Genomic DNA, 15,399 nt, shown 5'->3' on the forward strand with positions numbered 1-15,399 from the left:
AACGTTTCCCATGAGCAGCGCTCAGATGCTCGCCCCAGTGAGGCTCTTCCATCCGCGCGTTCACGATACCGGCACACTCGCTACATGATGGCCGAGGGAGGCGGACCCGAGTCGGGTGGCGCGGCAGACTCCGACTCGGAGCCGGTTGCCGCACAGATGCCAACCCCTTCAACCGAAAGTCAAAAGCAGACTATTGGGTCACTTTTGAAAACAACTCTAAGAAAGGGTGACGAATGGTAAGAATCGGCAACGGCCAGCGTTACTTGGGTGTTTCAGCTAGCTTTAGCTAGCTAACATTAGCTAGTGAGGAACAGGAAATGCTAACATGCTAAAGCTAGCCACACTAATGGTTGCAAGTCTGAAATCGAAATCTGTGTGTGCTAACGATATTTTGGCCAGCTAATGTTAACAAGTTAGCACGCTAGCTGCTAGCCAGCCCGACTTTACAATTTCTCTGTTAGGAGTGGTGCCTGTAGTAACAGCTATTAATGCTGGTCGTAAACAACTAAACTGACAGTGGCTCATTTGTGCAGCACTTAAACGTTAATGCCTGTTTTGTGACAAGTTAGGTGACGTTGGCTGATGTGGTGGCTAGTCGGCTGGTAGAATAGGCCCTGGATTCAGATGGTGGATTCCCCTGCCAGTCAGACCGGCTCGTTGCTAGATAAGTAGTGAGCAGGAAATGGGCCCGCTGACAGGAATATTGTGTGATGTCGTTAACTACCTGCATGTAGTGACATGGCAGCTGAAATTGTCTGGCAGGTTTGTGAACTGGCCGGCTACCTATTTTAGCTAACATTGTTTCAGATCATTAAAACCATATCCGGGCCTGGGCATAGTGCAGTCAGACGTATTATAGAGGCTTCACTTCAGCAGATAGATATTACAACCGAGAAATGTCAGACAAGCAACCATTCCCATTGCCTTCTTTGTTGATATAAATGGGCACCTATAGAAGCACATTTATGTCTGTCAGCTAACTTACTAGCAACTCAGCAAACATGTTCATACAGTTGTTGAAATTAGTCAGGCACTAAAGATAGTGTTTCATGATCCTGTAGTTAAAATCGAGCTACCATCCCATGACACTCAAGCTGGAATGTATGTTTTTCCACAATCACATTAACACTGTTGCATAGTTTGGGGAAATTAACCTCTGGTTAAAGGGCAAAGATCATACACCTGACTCTGACTGAGACGCTTCCTGTTTCAGGCTGTTCCATTAATTCTGCCAGTGGTCGCACAAAACTATTCCGGACCCAGCGTCTAACTATGTGAATGCTTGCTAACAAGCCTATTAACTAAAGGAGATTCTTCCTTGGGATGAGATTAAGTCAAACTAGCTCGCTGTTGCTATATCTGCCAATGCCAAGGCAGTTTGGTGTTGCGTAATGTTCTGGGTTGGCATAAGGCTGAGTGCAGTGTCTCTCCAAATCCCATGCTTTGTATCATCCCATGACCCTTTTCTGTCCTTGCTTGATGTCATAAACATCAAGTGACCGAAGAAACCGTTTTCAGGAGAAATGTCTCTCAAAGTGTGGTATGTTTGTCATTAACTGTTACCATCCGGTTTGTTTTAGGTATCTAATAGACAGCCGGTGGTTCAAACAGTGGAAGAAGTATGTGGGATTTGACAGCTGGGACATGTACAATGTTGGAGAACGTAGCCTCTACCCAGGACCAATTGATAACTCCGGTCTGTTCTCAGGTAAAGAAACATCTATCGGGGGGGGGGGGGGGGGGTCATTTTGTTTGCTCTTGGGAACAGCACAAATCCCACATAGAGATTAAAAGAGCAGTTTATTTAAGCCTGTAGTCATCATATTGTTTTTTTCCCCCTAAAGACCAGGAGACTCAAGCCCTGAAAGAGCACCTTATAGATGAGCTGGACTATGTCCTTGTGCCCACTGAGGCATGGAATAAGCTTGTCAGCTGGTATGGCTGCCTTGATTGCCAGAGACCCATCGTCAGGAAGGTAATGGTATTGAAGATACTTTTTATTTTTATTTTTTTTTAATTTGAACATTCACTTATGGATTGGGCTCCTAAATGTCTTCTTCTTTTATCTCTAGGTTGTTGAACATGGCATGTTTGTCAAGCACTGTAAGGTGGAGGTCTATTTGCTGGAGCTGAACTTGTGTGAGAATGACAACATGGACAATGTGGTCACACGTCATTTCAGTAAAGCTGATACTATAGGTAAGGGTCTACATGGGTGCTCTGTGCATTCACCTTTGCATTGAAAATAACCAGATAGATGGCTGCCTTCACACATTGTCAGTCATTAAAGGTGTTTTGTGTATAAGCAGGGATGATGATAAGCAAGTCTTGCAAATCCCCTCTTTCCAGATACTATAGAGAAGGAGATGAGGACGCTGTTCAATATCCCTTCAGAGAAAGAGACGCGGCTCTGGAACAAATACATGAGCAACACCTACGAGCAGCTGAACAAGCCAGACAGCACCGTACAGGATGCTGGTCTCTTCCAGGGGCAGGTAGTGTAGAGCTGTGTTATTCAAATAACCTTCAGATTGCTGATAGATTCTCTTCCTCTTTTTCTTTTGAAGAACACCACAGCTCAGTAATGTACTGGTACTCACTGTGCATACATAATTCATATACAGGAATTGTACAAAATAACAGGAACATCTAAGAGTCTAATGCAATGCAACAAATTCGCACTGCAATAAAATATATACTGTTAAGTCATAATATGTAATTCTTGTTGAGACTGTGCCAGAGGTCAGGTTTTGGTTCAGGTGTATGGTGTATTTTTGATGCTGAAGTTTAGGATGGTATTGTATTCAAAGGGCAATGTGAGGTGTTACTAATATTTTGTGTTCCCTTTACATCTTACCACATAACACAATCCAGTTCAATAACACCACAAACTCAAATGTGACCATAGAGTTGAGGTAATACCTCTGTGACCATGTTAAACATGTTAAACTGTACAGGTGTTGAGGCTATTGTGTCCATTCTCACGAGTTGCAATGTGAAAGGTATGAAGGTTTCAGTTTATCCCAGCAGCTATTGCCCTAAAACTGTAAACTAAAGGTCAAAAAACAGACTAATTACACATCAAATGAAGGGCCTTTGATAGACCTGCCTGCAGATGCTAAAGCCTGGCAGCACTTGGCACATGTGTAGTATTAAATTCAAACCTGAGACATGATATCTCTGACATGAAGGTCAGTTGTGCCAGCTTGGCTCTCATTCAGCTTGTTTTCCCACAGGTGCTTGTGATTGAGCGGAAGAATGAGGATGGCACGTGGCCCAGACAAGCCTCCCATCCCAAGTAAGCGAGTACCTTGTTGTTGTTTTTGTCATTCAGGAAAAGGAGTTTGTATCCTAGTATAAAGTTTTAGAGCATTTAATATATACAGTATATATAAGTAAAATATATATCCAAGTTAACACAACTTTGAAAGTTTGACGTAATTTTTTACATGCAAACATGGTTTTGCTCTTGCTCACCAGATCCAGTACGACCCCATCTAGGAATTTCACTACCTCCCCAAAACTCTCCTCCAACTCAACAGCCAGTATCTCCTCAACAGTGACCAATGGAGACAGCAGCTGTAGCCCTGGTTACACACTTAACAACAGCACCTCCTCTGGCAACAGGCAAGAGTTCTTTTTTAAAATTTTATTTATCCCTTCACTTCAAAGTACTGTCCTTTTCCTCTCCTGGGCATTTACTTTGTGCTTTATGTGGTGCAGGACTGGTATTCTTTGTTTTTCCTTCGACACAGGTTTGGAACAAACACAAAACAACCAGCAGTTAATTTAATGTACTTGTGTACCAGTTACTTCCTCAGCTCCTGTAGTTTCCAGTTGTTACATCTCCAAAGACTCATTGTATATTATGAAAAACATGCACATCTGGTATTTCTCATGCAAGTGTGTTGTAGAGCAGATTGAAAGGAGACTCCCACACACTACTCTTGCATTTTAGACATTAATTTCATCAGTACATCAGTCTAATGGTTCAGTCCCTGCAGGCCTTCTTTAGAGCATGAGCTTTGTGTCTATGTTGAAAGAACAAAAGAAAGAACAAAGAATTAATATTCTGTTGCACACTGCAGAATTAAGAATAGGTACTTAACCTCTGCCCATAATATCATTAGTTCTTATACTACTTCTCTCCATTGTTTTAATGCTTGTCCACGTACACTAGGGTGCCATATCACCATCGCTTGAATCGCATTGCATGGTGAGGAACATGTAATGAAAGAACACACTGTAACTGTACTGTGGCAGCATGAGTCCATTACAGTACTGGAAAAAAGCTTTGTGGCCTTATGGTGCTTGTATTTGCTTTTCTTTATGAAGGTCACTTCTACCATGAGTTTAGTAGCATTACTGACGAGTTGATTCATTGTTTTGTGAAATTACATGGAAAAATGCAGTTTTAATTAGACAAGGATATACACTGAGTTATTTGGTACATGTAGCTATATTCAATGCCTCTGAGGTTTATTCTACTCGACTCCATTGTGGAGACTTATTACGTGATTACAGGGCTGTTGTATTGGATGGCATTAGGTGTAGCTAATTAACTGGCATTTCAGTGTGGACTACATTGCCACAGTGTACTCTACAACAAAACATCATGGTCAAATTAGTCAGTGTGAAGAATAGTTTTTAAGAGCTTGTTCAGTGTTCTTTGACATAATAGAAAATGTGGTATACAGGAAAAGGTGAGTGTTCACATTTAAGCTTAGCATGAGGTTTGTCAGACGATGAGTGTATTCAGGGACAGGGTGTTGAATTCTAAAGGGAAATAAGATGTAACCGCGGAAATGGCATCTGAATTCAACGCTGATTTGAAATGTGAAATGGCTGCATTTTATTCAAAAGGCTTTGATGTTCTTTTGATTGCCCTAAACACGTCAAGAGGTGGCTTGACACGAAAAGTAGCAGTAATATTTACAATCTGCTTTTAACTGCAGTCTAAGTAGAAAAGTATCATAATTAGTTTCATGCTGAATTACTGGTGTGTGTATGTGCCAGAGACACAATTTCATATCAAGTGTAAAATAAAAGATGACGGATTTGACTGAATTTGCATATGTAGACATAAAACAAATCTCTTAATTAACATGTTACATGAACCGCCCTGGGCTCCTGTGATCGTGAGAATTTGGGCATGTATTTGTTCAGGAATTGCATGACTGAGTGTGGCTGTTTTATAAATGAGAACAAGAGTGTGTTGCTGATAGCCTAGCCAAAACTACTTGTTGAAAATTCACAGAGGTATGTGTGATAACTGGTTAACATGTTCTCTTGAGGTGGAGATTGGTCTGATAGTTTATCCATGTACCATATTTGAATGTCATGTTTAGACATACGCCTGAAGTATACATCACAGCACAGTGTCTCTGGGATACCAGCAGTAACACATCTACTCTTCCAACAGATTGGGAGGCTACAATTCATACAGCTCCTCCTACAACTACAGAGAGTCACAGTCGCAGCCTGGCCTATGTGGTCTCAGTAATTTGGGAAACACGTGCTTCATGAACTCTGCCCTCCAGGTAAAAAAAACCCCAGAATGCTACAGTTACAGCTCCCATTCAGAGGAAGTCAGTTGCCATGTTTTTGGGGTATTATTATGTTCACATAATCCACTTTTTACTCCTCTTCTTCCAGTGCCTGAGCAATGCATCTCCACTCACAGAGTACTTCCTCAATGACCAGTACGAGGCAGAGATTAACAGAGAGAATCCCCTGGGAATGAGGGGCGAGATTGCAGAGGCTTACGCTGATCTAGTAAAGCAGATGTGGCTGAGCCGAAGCAGCTACGTGGCCCCACGTACCTTCAAAGTGAGTTGTGTCAAACACATCTTTATCTGAAGTGAATGTATACAGATTATCCATTCATAATCTTAAAGCTTCAGACAATGTTGATAAAAAAAAAATCGAGCTTTTTGTGTGCAGACCCAGGTCGGACGCTTTGCGCCCCAGTTTTCAGGCTACCAGCAGCAGGACTCGCAGGAGCTGTTGGCCTTCCTGCTGGACGGGCTTCATGAAGATCTGAACCGTGTCAAGAAGAAGCCTTATCTGGCCCTGAGGGATGCAGAGGGACGTCCAGATGAGGTATAGCGCATGCATGGAAATGGCATGATGCTGATTTTCAAACTAAAAACTGCATTCAAAGGCTCAGTCTGATGCTGGAATATGATGCTGTTTAAATATCTATATTCACAGCACTCCCGGTTATGTTGTGTTTTGATTTATGAAATTGAAATCCGCTTTAAATTTCAAAGAGAGCTGCAAGGACTGCTTGTCTCTGACAGCTACAGTAGACATAGGTTTTTATTTGAAGTGTGCTTTCATATTTATAGCAACAGAAGAGCAAAAAGGTTTCAAAGAATTACTTTAGAGTATCAAGTTGCACACTCTCTTTCTCAGGTTTTAAAATGACATCTAATGAAAGTTTTTATTACAGATTGTTGCCAAGGAAGCCTGGACGAATCACCGCTTGCGCAATGACTCTATTATAGTTGATATTTTCCACGGCCTCTTCAAATCCACTTTGGTGTGCCCAGAGTGCTCCAAGGTGTCTGTAACCTTTGACCCATTCTGCTACCTCACACTGCCTCTGCCCATGAAGAAGGACCGTACAATGGAGGTTTTCCTGGTGCGATCAGACCCTCAGTCTAGACCCACACAGGTGAGCGTTTTGCTCTAGACTTGAGCAACTACAAGGAAACTAATTCTAGTTAACACCAACTTACTAATACTAACATTCCAGTTTGTAAAAACAGAGTTGGCTTTCTACTTGCTGTTGATGAGTCCTGGATTTCTGGAAGGTCAAGCATTTAACTAAGCGGTTCACTGACTTCATCATAATCATAATCTCTCTCTTTTTTTTTGTCTTACAGTATCGAGTGGTGGTTCCCAAACTGGGTACAGTGACAGACCTGTGCAGCGCCTTGTCCAAACTCTGTGGAATCCCTCCTGAAAATGTTAGAACTGTATCCCTCTAGCTTTACATTTTCTCTGTCTTAGGTTGAAATGGAAATAGTATGTGCTTACTTTGCAAATCACTTGTCTTTCTAGATGGTGGTGGCTGATGTTTACAATCATAGGTTCCATAAAATCTATAGACGGGATGATGGCCTCAACCAAATCATGGAAAAAGATGACATCTTTGTGTGAGTCTTGTTGTTGACTAAAAGATGAGATGTCTTTAAGTTAGCCACTGGTGGTTGCTGTTTAATACTAGGTGTGTGTAATGTGTGTGTTTGTGTTCTTGCAGGTATGAGGTACAGGAAGAGGACAGTGAGAGGATGAACCTGCCTGTATATTTCAGGGAGCGCCACTCCAAGCATGCTGGAAGCTCCACAAGCACCATGCTGTTCGGCCAGCCTTTACTCATCACCGTGCCCAGACACAACCTCATAGCAGACGTTCTTTATGACAAGATCCTAGAGAGGATTGGGTAAGGAATTTAAGAAGTGGAGGGAAAACAAAAGCAGAATCAAATTGAAATTAATGTAGTAGCAGGAGTTGTGTGATGGCAGTTTTCAGGTCTGAAGATGCAGTGATGGAATCATGTGAAGTCTTATCTGTAGAATGCATTTTTTTTAAAAACTGCATTGAAATGACTAGTGTAGTGTAACTGAAAACACTGATGATAAAAAGTGACTTGCTGTTTAACTATTCTCCTCTGTTCCCTGTTGCAGACGCTATGTAAAACAATCACAGAGCCCTAATAATGAAAGCAGGGCATCAGCCTCAGCTTCAGCCTCAGCTTCAGCCTCAGCTTCAGCCTCAGCCTCAGCCTCAGCGTCAGCGACTGTTGCCAGCTGCAGCCAGGCTCCTGAATGTTCCACATCGTCTAGTCTCAATGCCAGCCTGGGTGGCTGTGGCAGCCCCCTGTCGGACGGGGCCTCTTGCAGCGCGAGCTCCAGTAACGGCAGCAACCACTCAGGGACCTGCAATGAAACTAATGGGCTATATGATGGTAAGCAGCTAACATTATCTGTCACCAAATTAACATCAACGTAAATGAAACCTTGGTCAGAGAGCCGTTACCCATCCAAACATTTTCAGAGATTTCATCGTTGTCTGTGTGTGTTCAGGTGAGGAGGAGGCCATGGACCACCAGGTGAGTCCAGAGCCAGAGAATGGCCAGTCTGAGGAGGAGGAAGAGGAGACCTCTGACTTGGATAATGGGTCTAAGGGAGACGCAGCCAAACTGTGCTCTTCGCCAGCCAAGCTCTTCACTTTCAGCATAGTCAACTCTTACGGAACAGCCAACATCAGCCCACTGCCTTGTGATGGAAATGTCCTCAAACTCAATCGTTAGTGTTAATCTTTTAAACTTACCATTGCATCAATACTTTTATTTTTCAAAGACTTCTTGTGTTGACACAGCCCCCCCCCCCCCACCACCTCTTCTCTCTGCAGCACATTCCACGGTGGCGATCGACTGGGACACAGAGTCAAAGAAACTGTGTTATGATGAACAGGAAGCAGAGGTCAGTGGGTTAATATCCATCAGACGATCCCGTGACAGGATATGCAAACAGTGTATTTATGTGTGTGTAAATATTGTGTGTAGGCCTATGAGAAGCACGAGAGCATGCTCCAGCCTCAAAAAAAGAAAGCCACCGTGGCTCTGAGGGAATGCATCGAGCTCTTCACAACCATGGAGACACTTGGAGAACATGATCCATGGTGAGGCCTCACGACTACAGCCCGATTCAGTGTCAAAGCTCCACTTTTGCCACCATCTTTGTCATGTAAAAACATGATCTTTTGTATGCAGGTATTGTCCAACATGTAAGAAACACCAACAGGCCACGAAGAAGTTTGACTTGTGGTCGCTGCCTCGCATTCTGGTTGTTCACTTAAAACGTTTCTCCTACAACCGGTGTTGGAGGGACAAGCTGGACACAGTGGTGGACTTTCCCATCAGGTAACGCAGGCAGCATTGCTCATTGACATTATAGTCAAGAAAATTGACAACAATGCTTCAGTCTGCTAAAGGGCACTCTTGTGTGTGTTTAGTAGTTCCAGGTGTCAATCAGTGTCAGTCTGTGCATTACTTTTCTTTTGTTTTGTAAGATTTAAAAGAAAAGCAGTGCCATCACCTGAGTGTCACTCAATGCAAAGTTGTAATCATTCATGTTATTCTCTGTGAAATCAATTAGAAATGCAGACCGGGTTGTGGATGTACTTTATCTCACTCAGTTTAAGAATAGTGTTTGTCAGTTGAAGACTGTGTGCTGAAGCAAGTGAGAATCGCTGCAGTATCAGTGGGACTTTTACTCTAGAGGGAGCTGTAGTCTGAGACTCACGGAACAAAGTGACCTGAGGAATGAGGACATTCTGTATTTATTGTACTTTCAAGAAATGGACTCTTGTCTCAGGGAACTGACGTCACACTCCAAAGAACAATTACATCTCCTTACTGTCCTTATCTGTTCTGGTTGTGTAACTATTATAGCTTCCAACAGTGGCCTTTCAACTCTGTGAGTCATTAACCTGTTTTTCAGTTGGCACAGTACAAAATTTCCTCTGTGTTTTTTAAAATAGAGAAGTTGCCTCGGGATAATATGGCCTAACGGCTGTCTGCCTCTCTCTTGGCACTGTGTGCAGCACATATTCATCTCTGTTGAGGAACTTGATCCACTAGAACCCAGGTAGCAGAGAGAGAACGCTACTGAAATCCTGCTTTAAAAAAGGCTGACTCATGCTTACTAAGGTTGACTTACACATACAGCAGGCCCGTATGCTGTGTTTCACATTAAATGCTACTATGAGAGATTCTAGTTTTTATATCTTGGCTATTGTAAGTTTAATAACTTGGTTTCAGTGTGGTGGCAATGCTGTTTTTTTCCTGCGACTGATGATATTTTCTTTGTCAGGGATCTGAACATGTCGGAGTTCGTGTGTGACCCTAAGGCCGGCCCCTACATATATGACCTCATTGCCGTGTCAAACCACTATGGAGGAATGGGAGGGGGTCACTGTAAGTTACTGTTCATCTTTTCTCTGTTATTCTAGTCTCTTAAACAACACAGCACAGGCCGATATCAATCCACATCAACGTGCCATAAAGAGCACTTGATAGTTTTATTTTCATCTGGTGATAAATCCACTCTCCAGCTCTTGTGCCAACACAGTTAGTTTAGCCTTCAAACATTCACACAACATGTGTCAGCAGATGGTCGGCTGAACGACCACTGTGTCTCCATGGACACTGTAATCAATTGCATTACAATATGGCACAACACACACCTTTCTTTCTTTGTGGATTCACTGTCAAGGTTTTTTTTGTATTTGCTCTGTCCATTCATAGTGAACCGGTCTGATAAGATTTTTATCCTGAGTACACAAATGGCCTGAAGAGCTGTTTGGTAATACTGCTTCCTCTCTGTCTAACAGACACAGCTTATGGCAAGAATAAAGTGGATGGAAAGTGGTATTACTTTGATGACAGCAGTGTCTCCTCTGCCACAGAGGACCAGATTGTGGTAAGTTTTGACTCTTAAATGTTCATAGATCTGTGTATCCTGTAGTTTTAGTTGGTATTTCGTGATCCTTGTGTTTTTTGTTTGATGAGCCCTCGGCCTTCTTGGCTTTCTGACGTTGGTGTCGAGTGTCCGTTTGTGTAGTGTAATCCTATCCTTGTCCTCCCTCGCAGACTAAAGCAGCCTACGTGCTGTTCTATCAGCGCAGAGACGAGGAAGCCCCCTCCAAACCTCAGCCTTCGGCCTCACTGGGAGGAGCCCCAGAGGTGGCCGACGACCACATGGACACAAACTGAGGAGCCCCGACGCAAAAGGGACACGCACTGAAACACATACGGCAAAATAGAGACACTCGGACGCACACACAAAAGCTACTTTAGTGACAGAGGACTCCACAGACTTAACATTATTAACCCTACCTTCCCCACCGTATTTTATTTGGTTTCTGTCTCGTATGTTGTCAACTAGAGCCAACAGCCTTGTCAGAAGAGTGACCTGAGAGACCTCCTCCCTGCAGCGGGTGGCCTACTGATCTCTGAACATAGTCTACTAGTCTGGAAACAAGAGGAGTATAAATGGATATAGTTCCTCTCACTGGATGAACAGAATGTTAGAAGTGCCCTCAAATGCGTAGATAAACAAATGTCAGAAATATATTAAAAAAAAAAAAAAGCCAAATGCACATGTTGTTTCAACCAAAGCGTTCCGAAGTATTTATGATGAAATGTACCAACTGTTAAGACAACAGCAGGATACTGGCCTTGTGCCCTGATTTATCACTGATAATCTTGCTGTGCTAAGGTAAATGCAAACTTTTAACAGTGTGATGTGCACACAGAACAATACAATGCCATGCTTGTTGACAGAATCCTGTGAGCTTATTCCACCTGTGTAGAGTGGGTTACTGAAGGGGATCTTGCAGCTGCAGACTAGCTGTGGCAGTTGTGCTAACCGGCCTACCAGGTCTGTGATGCAATCTAAACCACAGAGGGGCGAGTCTTGTTTCAAGGTTTTAAGACATGAGTTGTGGCAGAAGCAGTTTTTTTTTTTGACCTTGCTCTTGTTTTTTTGTTTTTTTGTTTGACGCACAGTATGGGCTCTGCTGTCTCTCGGACCCTAAACTTATGAGAGGAGTCTTACCCTGCTAACAATTTTTATTTTTTGTAATCACAATGCAAGAGCGGCCTTTTGATTCCTGCAACCTGACTAAAAAGGAGGCACTTTGAATTCTCCATGAGTACATTATCTACCTGCTTCTGGTGTATCTAGACATGACAGAATTGTATGGTTTGGCATTAGCATTAAGGGTTAGGGTCTGTCATACACACAAGATCATTTTAATGTGTCTTATAAGCATATTTTGATTGCTGCCTGATTGGACCCCTAGCTCACCTGCAATGGCTTGTCCTTATTAGTCTTGTACATTAATGCAGCTCTGTATTGAAATGGCTATGTTATTTGATATCTTCAAAGCACACTGAGTGAAGCAAAATAAACTAGTATAAAAGTGGTGCTTTATTCATGAAACTTGAACTTCCTCCTTGTCACAAGGAACATGTCTACATGCGTCATCGGATGGGGTTCGGACAGCAGTACCTTAACAGCTTCCTCACTGAATGCAGGCATTTGGAGCCAATTATTTTCCCCAGCTCCAGTGATCACTACTCAGCTGTTTAGAAAAACACAACAATAAATTGTTTCTGTTGGTAGCATAAAAAATAATGCCTTTGTTTCATCATAGTGGAGTCTTTACTGACACAGTTATCACAGGGAGCACAGTTACAACAGGTGTTTTGTGTGACTGAGTATAAAATACATTTACTTTTACTCAGTCAAAGGTCTTCTAGTGAAACCAGATGGCAGTTAGTACTTAATGGATCTATTCCCACAAGTCTTGTTCTGTGGCTTAATTTCTGCACTTTGTTGCATAACAGCATGTTGATATGAAGGGCCTCCAAGTGCCCTTTTAGTTGGTCCTGCCCATCATTTTGTCATTCAGAGATGACTACCTAAATATAATCATATATGCCTATGACTAGAAAAGCTTTACATCGTATCTGTAATACTAGATACTTGGTGGAAAACAAAATTCAGCTGCCTAACACAGTGAATCTTGTTTTCTTCCCCCTGAATCATGACAGCAATTCAAACTCTAAAATATCCGAAGAGATGTAAATAATCACACTATTGAAAATAGGTGTATAAATCCTTGTCCTCATATTTATCTTATTGCCGATATCTACAGTATTTGTTTTTAATTGAGAAATATTTGAATTCAAAGTACAATAAAGACTGGAAGCCTCAACAGGGTGGTTTGTTTGGACTAATTGCATGCATAAAAAAAAACAAATATATATTTATACTCTTAATAACCCCACACCAATGCTGTGATTATCTAACACGTCTAACATCAGTGGAAGTTATGAAATGAATGTATTGTGATCAAAATGATCTTTGTTTGCAGGCAATGCAACAGTAACTGCACACCATTCATGCTGACTGGTTGCAAAATGAACTCTGATCCGTAATCGAATGTGGGCACCGGAACAACACAAATAGTAATCACAGTGTTACTGCAGGAGCAGCATTTACTATGCAAGTTCTGGAGGGATATTTTGAACCACTGTAACTTCTTCATTTGAAGGTAACATGTAAGAAAATAATTTTCATTCATATTCAGTTTTTAGAAATGCAGTTTAAATGTGTCCTTTACCATAGAGTTCAAATAGAAAATATAGCAGTTATCAAAATTATCAGTGCAACTAATGACTTCAGAAGTCATGTTTGGGTTAAAAAAGCAATCTAAAATCTTGTTACTATAATTTCACAGAGAGGCAGTCAGGAAATGTTTGAAAAAAATGCATTTATTGGTCCTCTTAATACAGCAAACCACAGCTGTGCTTCACGTGCACCCAATGCAGCTGAGAACATTCAGCCTTTTACATTCCATCAGATATCCCCCTCACAACTAGCGTGGTTTCAGAGGATGCCTTCATATAGTAAAAGAACTGAACACAGTCATTGTGTACAAGAGAGCACAGGTGGGCTGGAAAAACGTTGTAGACCATCCACAGAGAGGAGGAAATGAGCACACACTGTTTCTCCTGATGAAATGAAGGTCACACACATTGGTTTAGTGCTGAAGAGCTGGTGCAAGTGGAAGCTGTAGGATGGGTGAATGGCGGCTCATTAGTTTGCCTGGTTGAGAAGCTTCTTGATGTCTCCCTCGATGTTGCTGGTGAGGAACCTCCTGCTGTAACGCTTGAACGGCACCCCGTCTGGGCCGATGAGGAACTTCTCGAAGTTCCAGGCCACGTCGTTCCTGCAGACCGGGCTCCAGATGATGAACTTGGGGTCAGTCATCAGGGCCGTTGGCTCGTCGCTGGGGAACGGGAGAGTTTCCCTCAGGAACACGAACAGGGGATGGGCATCCTTCCCGTTCACATCCACTTTCTCCAGGAGCTGAAACTTTGGCTCAAAGCCATTTCCAGGTCGGAGGTACTTCAGAGACGTGAGGATTTCTTGATTATTACAGTTCTCCTACATGGGTTGATCATGAAATTATGTTAAGGCCCGTGGTACACTGAAGCTGTTGCATCATCTTAAAATAAAAACACTATAAAAATGTTTTGGGTTTTTTTACATTTTAGGAAGCAGACAAGTTCAGGTCACTAAAAAAAAGTCTACCATGACATTATGTCCCTATAGACATTTATTACAGACTATAATGATGAGTTGTGAGGGAAATCAGCAGTCAGCCGTCTTACATATCAATACAATTGTATTAACCCATACTCACGAAAGGTTTTAAATTGTTGAGAGCAGTTTAATAAATGGCAAATAAATAATTTGGTGCTTTACAGATCAGTAATCAACTAACTTTCAGTGTGACTTAACGATCATAATGATCAGAGTTTGCTTTATCTTTTTATTTGGCTCCTTCTTTAACAGAGACAACCGGTCCCAAAGGCTGTTTAACTTCCTGCATCTGAACCATCTTTTCCGTCACCACCTATTAATTAGTTACTAATATTGTTATTAACACTGAGTTAATAAATAAGGTATTGCTTATTGTGCGCATTATACTGGTCAGTTAAGCACTAACAAATCACATACATTAAATCACAGGGAACAATTTAAAAACTCTTGTTTTCCTTTTGTTTCCCAACTCACCAACCCTGCCACTACTTCCTCCTTCCTAAATACCATCACTGCCGAAACTGCTCACAGCAACGAACATCTTTGAATTCTAAGTTTACTTTTTCAAAATGTTAAACCATTGATCTAGATCATGTAATAATTTAATTGGCTTACTGTGTCTGTAGCATTGCAAATTGACTAAATATAAGACTAAACCAGCGAACTTGGAAACGAGTTGAATGTTTAAAGCAGGTCTGAAATAGGAAAAAAAATCTTTCCATTTCAGCAAGCGCAAATTAATTATAAGGGTTCAATCCCCAGTTTATAATGGTTTATAATTTAACATTTAAAGTCGAGAAGCAAGTGGGCTATTTCCGGGAAAATAAAATCTAATATTAGTTCCAGAGTAAATAAAAAAATCAAAACTATCATAACCCCAGTCTGCCTGAAAGTCAATGAGAGAGCAGACCTGGTAGATGAAGCGCTCGTTTCCTCACCTGATGTCCGAACTGGTTGCAGGGCACTCCCAGGATAACGAGCCCCTTGCTGGCGTACCGCGCGTGGAGCTCGTTCATCTGGGTGTAATCCCTGGTGGTCGTACCTCAGAGAGACGCGACATTCTCAATGAGGACGACTTTGCCCTTCAGGGAAGAGAAATTAAACGTCTCTCCCGTTAAACGGTTGGCCGTGAAGTTGTACAGGTTCGTAGCCATTTTAATAGCTACCTGTTCCCTTTGTTGAGCACCACAGTATCCCCTTCGTCTCCTAC

At 42.0% G+C, this 15,399-nt stretch overlaps 2 protein-coding genes across 2 annotated transcripts; one reads left to right on the top strand and one right to left on the bottom strand.

Moving 5' to 3' along the window:
- Window positions 1–84: 84 nt before the first annotated feature.
- usp4 (ubiquitin specific peptidase 4 (proto-oncogene)) lies at window positions 85–12,000 on the top strand. The gene is made up of 22 exons (XM_070902340.1): window positions 85–236; window positions 1,581–1,708; window positions 1,845–1,975; window positions 2,073–2,199; window positions 2,350–2,495; window positions 3,237–3,298; window positions 3,481–3,627; window positions 5,423–5,540; window positions 5,656–5,829; window positions 5,944–6,102; window positions 6,455–6,679; window positions 6,891–6,974; window positions 7,069–7,163; window positions 7,268–7,450; window positions 7,695–7,975; window positions 8,094–8,315; window positions 8,422–8,492; window positions 8,576–8,691; window positions 8,783–8,932; window positions 9,885–9,988; window positions 10,405–10,493; window positions 10,664–12,000. Exons 1-22 carry the CDS (start codon window positions 85–87, stop codon window positions 10,784–10,786), a joined length of 3,087 nt encoding a protein of 1,028 aa, XP_070758441.1. The 3' UTR covers window positions 10,787–12,000.
- A 1,336-nt stretch (window positions 12,001–13,336) lies between these two features.
- gpx1b (glutathione peroxidase 1b) lies at window positions 13,337–15,391 on the bottom strand. The gene is made up of 2 exons (XM_070902209.1): window positions 15,128–15,391; window positions 13,337–14,030 (listed from the first exon to the last, which is right to left on the bottom strand). Exons 1-2 carry the CDS (start codon window positions 15,341–15,343, stop codon window positions 13,680–13,682), a joined length of 567 nt encoding a protein of 188 aa, XP_070758310.1. The 5' UTR covers window positions 15,344–15,391; the 3' UTR covers window positions 13,337–13,679.
- Between the last annotated feature and the right edge of the window lie 8 nt (window positions 15,392–15,399).

Source organism: Enoplosus armatus, chromosome 3 (assembly GCF_043641665.1).
Source record: "Enoplosus armatus isolate fEnoArm2 chromosome 3, fEnoArm2.hap1, whole genome shotgun sequence".
NCBI lineage: Eukaryota > Metazoa > Chordata > Actinopteri > Centrarchiformes > Enoplosidae > Enoplosus > Enoplosus armatus.

Excerpts from the sequence above, each read along its gene's own strand:
- usp4 (XM_070902340.1), top strand. The coding sequence starts at position 85 with ATGATGGCCGAGGGAGGCGGACCCGAGTCGGGTGGCGCGGCAGACTCC. Across the intron at positions 8,493-8,575 it reads ATGATGAACAGGAAGCAGAG|GCCTATGAGAAGCACGAGAG; the intron begins GTCAGTGGGTTA and ends TATTGTGTGTAG. Across the intron at positions 8,692-8,782 it reads CTTGGAGAACATGATCCATG|GTATTGTCCAACATGTAAGA; the intron begins GTGAGGCCTCAC and ends TTTTGTATGCAG.